Source organism: Chaetura pelagica, unplaced genomic scaffold, assembly GCF_000747805.2.
Source record: "Chaetura pelagica isolate M959 unplaced genomic scaffold, ChaPel_1.0 scaffold1446, whole genome shotgun sequence".
In the NCBI taxonomy this organism is placed as follows: Eukaryota; Metazoa; Chordata; class Aves; order Apodiformes; family Apodidae; genus Chaetura; species Chaetura pelagica.
In genome coordinates, this window is record NW_009953662.1 from 19642 (window position 1) to 24984 (window position 5343).

The 5343-nt window shown below is 55.2% G+C and overlaps 2 protein-coding genes across 2 annotated transcripts in view; one reads left to right on the forward strand and one right to left on the reverse strand.

Annotated features, from left to right (window-relative positions):
* Positions 1 to 5343, reverse strand: part of ABI3 (ABI family, member 3) — a 27674-nt gene that overhangs the window by 13466 nt on the left and 8865 nt on the right. The window contains exon 2 of the mRNA XM_010000324.1: positions 2244 to 2281. Within this exon, the coding sequence (XP_009998626.1) occupies positions 2244 to 2281 (38 nt within the window). The remainder of the gene's footprint in view (positions 1 to 2243; positions 2282 to 5343) is intronic.
* On the forward strand, positions 1657 to 2188 carry GNGT2 (guanine nucleotide binding protein (G protein), gamma transducing activity polypeptide 2). The gene is made up of 2 exons (XM_010000323.1): positions 1657 to 1740; positions 2063 to 2188. Exons 1-2 carry the CDS (start codon positions 1657 to 1659, stop codon positions 2186 to 2188), a joined length of 210 nt encoding a protein of 69 aa, XP_009998625.1.

Below are 5343 nucleotides of genomic sequence, written 5' to 3' on the forward strand. Positions count from 1 at the left end.
GGTGTCTGCACCAGCCCCACAAGGAGCAAACCCCACGTTCAGGGCTTGGTCCTTCCTGAGCCAGCGGCCCCACCAGCACAAGGATGAGGGAAATGATGAATTTCCTCCAGCTTCTCACACCCTGCAGGACCAAGAGCCACCAGAGCTGCTCCTGGCCCCCAAGGAGCCTGTGCCCCAGCCCCTGGGGGTCCCCTTAGCCCCAGCTCCCTCTCCATCCCACCCAAAACTCCATGAAAGCTGCTCTGATTCCCACCGGGGTCAATCCCTCTGTCCCAAGCAGGGCAAGACCCAGACACCAGGACCTCAAGGGTTTTCCCAGTTGCCCCAGTCACCCACCCCCATTTCCCCTCCCCACCCTTCATCCTCACCCTCCCTGATTACCCCAGGGGTTTGAGGCTAATGCCCAACACCTGACCAGCTTATGTTCCTGATTCCATTATCAGCTTAAGGACCAAAGACATCTGCTCCCCTCCCAGGGAGCTGGAGGAGTCTTCAAGCCCTGAGCAAGACAGCAAAGGCTCAGTCCACAGCTTCTCCCCTCGGATGGATCTCTGAGCATCCCCAGCACTGAGAGGGGCAGCCCCTCGTCCCCACAGGTGAGTGGTTTCTCTCTCTCTCCAGGAACAAAAGGCATCGTGGGGTCCACCTGGTTGGGATGGCACCTTTTCTGGGGTTGGTAGCACAGCTGAGCTGTGGCTTTTGGCTCCTCAGACTCTGCCACGAGCTGTGGTGTCGGTGGGGACAGGAGCCCCTGGGGACAGGAGCCCCTGGGAGCAGCTGCAGAAAACCAGCAGGGGCTGGGACACCCCAGTTTGACACCTTCCCAAGCAGGGCCAAGGCACCTTGAAGCTGAACCACATGGACTTTTTTTAGTTGCAAAGGTGCAAACAGGCTTTGAAAGCCAAGGTGTAACAGGGGAACAGATCTCAGCAGCTCTGTGGGAATCTCACATAGGCCTTGGAAGGGCTTTTGTGAAACAAAAATAAAAGAGCTGGGCTTTTCCAACCCCCATGGCCCCCAAAATCCTTCTGTCCCAGCCAGGAGTGCCTCTGGTTGCAAACAGGTGAGTTCACAGCCATGAAGATGCCTGAATCCATGTTAACACTTACCTGGGGGTGGGGGAAAGCACAAGATAAAAATAGAAATATAGAAAAATAGAAATATATATTTAGCTCCTTAGAAAACCTGCAAAGATGCTCCTGCCCCAGGCACAGGACACCAGTCAGGAAGGTCTTGCTTGCAGACCAGGTTTTCCTCCAGCCCCAAGGCAGCAGATTTTCTCCAAGCTGAACTGTCCACCTCGTGTCTTGGGGAAACCACGTCTGTGACAGCAAAGGCCTCTTTAAAAACCAGGCTGGAGGCTCCTCCAGTGCCCTCAAACTGCATCGGTCCCTCGCTGTGCCTGCTGAGAACAAGCAAACAAAAACCTGGTCACAGCAGATGTTACATGAAGGGGTTTGAAAGGTGCCTCCTGCTGGGGGTTGGGTGTTTTTGTTTGGTTGGGTTTTTTTAAGTCTGAGCCTATTTCTGACCATGGGGGTAGCTGAGACTTCAGTGGTGTTGGCAATGGTGTTAGGGGAGAAGCAACAGCCCGGAGGTGCTTTAGGAGAAGCTACACATTAAAAACAAGGAGCTTCCCTGTGGTTTCAGGCCAAAATGGCTCAGGACATGACAGAGAAGGAGCTGCTGAAGATGGAGCTGGATCAGCTGAAGAAGGAGGTGAAGAACGAGAGGCAGATGGTGAGTTTTTCCACCCAAAATGCCAAGGGGAGGTTTTTCCCCATCTCACCTGATCCTGCTGCAAAAGGAAAGAACCACAACCCCTTGAAATGAAACCTCAAGCACAGGCAGAAGCAAATGCCCCCCGGGGGCTTAGCCCTGTATCCCAGAGCCCAGCAGGGTGCCCACAGCACCCCGGGGATGCCCTCGGGAACACCCCACACCAGGTGGGATGTTGATGGCCACGATTCCCACCTCTGGGGCTGGCAGGAACCCCAGGAGCACAGCTCTGCAGGGAGGATTCCACCCCATCACCCACACCCAGTGTCTCCTTCCTTGCCAGGTCTCCAAGACAGCCAAGGAGCTCAAGGACTACATCGAGTCCATGGCGGGAGAGGACCCGCTGCTGAAAGGAATCCCTGAGGACAAGAACCCCTTCAAGGAGAAGGGTGGCTGTACAATCAGCTGACACCCTGCTGCTGTCCCCACCGGGCACGGGGACACTCCTGAGTGCAAGCCAAGACTCTCAGAAACCTGCTTTCCCTGTAGTCTGACCTCGTCACTGGGGAGTCCAGACCCCAAGACCAAAGCCTAGAGCATTGAAAGGACACCAAGAGAGAGTAAAAAAAAAAACCAACAAGGCAATAAATGCACCCACTGCCCGTGGAGATGAGGCTCAGCAGCTTCTGTGCTTTCACAGCTCATTTCCATTTGGTTTCCTCCTGCAAACAAAACTTCTGCATTTAGTTTTTTGGGGTGTTTTTTTTTTAGCAGCCAGCAGCAAACTGGGCTGTGCTGAAAGCAGTGAGCTGTGGCTGCTCTCAGACTTCTCCCTGTGGCTGAGCCCTCCACTGCTGCAGAAAAAACCTCCCAGCAGGGCCTGCCTCAAGCTGGTGCCTCTTGGTGCCTCAGTTTCCCCATCTGGCACAGGAGGGCAATACCCACCCAGCTGCTCTTGAGGACTCTGAAGTTTTAAATCTCTTTACTTCCATGTCACCAACCATCCCCCCCACCACAAGCTGGTGACCACCTCTACCCACCACAGCTCCCACCCAGCAGGCATGGAGAGCCAGGGGATGGTCAGAGCAGGGCTGGGTGGGCTTCACCAGCACAGGAAGGAGCAAGACACCTCATTCAAACCTTCACCCTGCTGCAGCTCCTCTCCACTGCTGCAGGCCAGCAGGGAAGGGCAGCCAGGGGCTGCAGACACTTCCCACCACTGCCAGGGATGACTTGGAGAAAGCAGCTTAGGGGACAGCAGCTCCTTGGAGCATGAGAAGGCTCATCAAGCCCTAAGCCATGATCCTTCTTCTCCCAAGGGCAGCTTCTTCTTTTTTTCCTAGGGCAAATTTCATCCCCTGCTTGACAGGAAAAACAAAAAGCACATCAGCTGGGGAACAGGAGGGTGACCCTTTTCAGGGAAGATTTGTGGGGTTTGGGGGTCTTTTTTCAAATCCATGACAACCAAATATGACCTTTGGGAAAACTCTCCCAAACCTCTCCCCGAACAACAAACAAAAGCAGCACCATTTTTTTTTTTTCCTTACTTCTGGGAATCCCTCAGGTCTCAGCCCTGCCACAGGTTGTCCCCTTCATGCTATCCCACCTCCAACATCACAGCAGCCCTTGGACCCAGGGGGAACCTTCCCCAAAAAGCTCAGCCAGCTTCTGCTCCCAGGTTCTACCCATCCCAGGGCAGATGTGGACACCACAAAGACAACGGCTGCAAACTCAAGGCAAAGAACCAAACCTCTTCCACCTTCTGGGTTCTACCACGATGCCAGTGGCTGCTGCAGGGTGTGGAGATGGCCCTGGGAGGAATTTCAATGTGATTTTTTGCAGGGAAAATGCTTTCAGCTCCACTCTGAGCAGCGTTTTCCTGCCTCCCAGCCCATTCCCTGGGCTGGCTGATGGGGCTGGGCCTGCTCAGCACCACGTCCATGAGGCAGAAGGGGGGTCCTTTGGGGGGTCCCCCCTGGCACTTCAGCCCCAGATGCCCCCCCAGGGCAGGGATTCCCTGGCACAGAGGATGGATGGGCACAAGGAAGAGGCTTTTCCTTCAGGCTGGACGGCCCCACCGCTCCCCCAGCACCTGCACTCAAAAAAAAAAGAGACAAAAATGAAGGTGGTTTTGTCCTTTCTCGCAGATAATAAACCCGACAGCTCCACCCGAGGCCTCTTTTGTCTTTGTCGCAGCAACCAAGGGGCCCCAAGGAGAGCAGCTCCCCCTCCAAAAAAAAGCCCAGGATGCCCCTAATCCGGGGCCAAAACCGGACACGGCGGGGCTGCCTTGTGTCCCGAGGGGATTGACCCCGTTAAACGGCTGGAAACTTTGCGTCAGAACCACCCAGCAGGCATGGAGAGCCAGGGGATGGTCAGAGCAGGGCTGGGTGGGCTTCACCAGCACAGGAAGGAGCAAGACACCTCATTCAAACCTTCACCCTGCTGCAGCTCCTCTCCACTGCTGCAGGCCAGCAGGGAAGGGCAGCCAGGGGCTGCAGACACTTCCCACCACTGCCAGGGATGACTTGGAGAAAGCAGCTTAGGGGACAGCAGCTCCTTGGAGCATGAGAAGGCTCATCAAGCCCTAAGCCATGATCCTTCTTCTCCCAAGGGCAGCTTCTTCTTTTTTTCCTAGGGCAAATTTCATCCCCTGCTTGACAGGAAAAACAAAAAGCACATCAGCCGGGGCACAGGAGGGTGACCCTTTTTAGAGAAGATTTGTGGGGTTTGGGGGTCTTTTTTCAAATCCATGACAACCAAATATGACCTTTGGGAAAACTCTCCCAAACCTCTCCCCGAACAACAAACAAAAGCAGCACCATTTTTTTTTTTTCCTTACTTCTGGGAATCCCTCAGGTCTCAGCCCTGCCACAGGTTGTCCCCTTCATGCTATCCCACCTCCAACATCACAGCAGCCCTTGGACCCAGGGGGAACCTTCCCCAAAAAGCTCAGCCAGCTTCTGCTCCCAGGTTCTACCCATCCCAGGGCAGATGTGGACACCACAAAGACAACGGCTGCAAACTCAAGGCAAAGAACCAAACCTCTTCCACCTTCTGGGTTCTACCACGATGCCAGTGGCTGCTGCAGGGTGTGGAGATGGCCCTGGGAGGAATTTCAATGTGATTTTTTGCAGGGAAAATGCTTTCAGCTCCACTCTGAGCAGCGTTTTCCTGCCTCCCAGCCCATTCCCTGGGCTGGCTGATGGGGCTGGGCCTGCTCAGCACCACGTCCATGAGGCAGAAGGGGGGTCCTTTGGGGGGTCCCCCCTGGCACTTCAGCCCCAGATGCCCCCCCAGGGCAGGGATTCCCTGGCACAGAGGATGGATGGGCACAAGGAAGAGGCTTTTCCTTCAGGCTGGACGGCCCCACCGCTCCCCCAGCACCTGCACTCAAAAAAAAAAAGAGACAAAAATGAAGGTGGTTTTGTCCTTTCTCGCAGATAATAAACCCGACAGCTCCACCCGAGGCCTCTTTTGTCTTTGTCGCAGCAACCAAGGGGCCCCAAGGAGAGCAGCTCCCCCTCCAAAAAAAAGCCCAGGATGCCCCTAATCCGGGGCCAAAACCGGACACGGCGGGGCTGCCTTGTGTCCCGAGGGGATTGACCCCGTTAAACGGCTGGA

Bases quoted from the DNA above. Each gene is read 5' to 3' on its own strand.
- GNGT2 (XM_010000323.1), top strand. From the start codon at position 1,657: ATGGCTCAGGACATGACAGAGAAGGAGCTGCTGAAGATGGAGCTGGAT. The intron at 1,741-2,062 runs GTGAGTTTTTCC...CTTCCTTGCCAG, and splicing joins TGAAGAACGAGAGGCAGATG to GTCTCCAAGACAGCCAAGGA.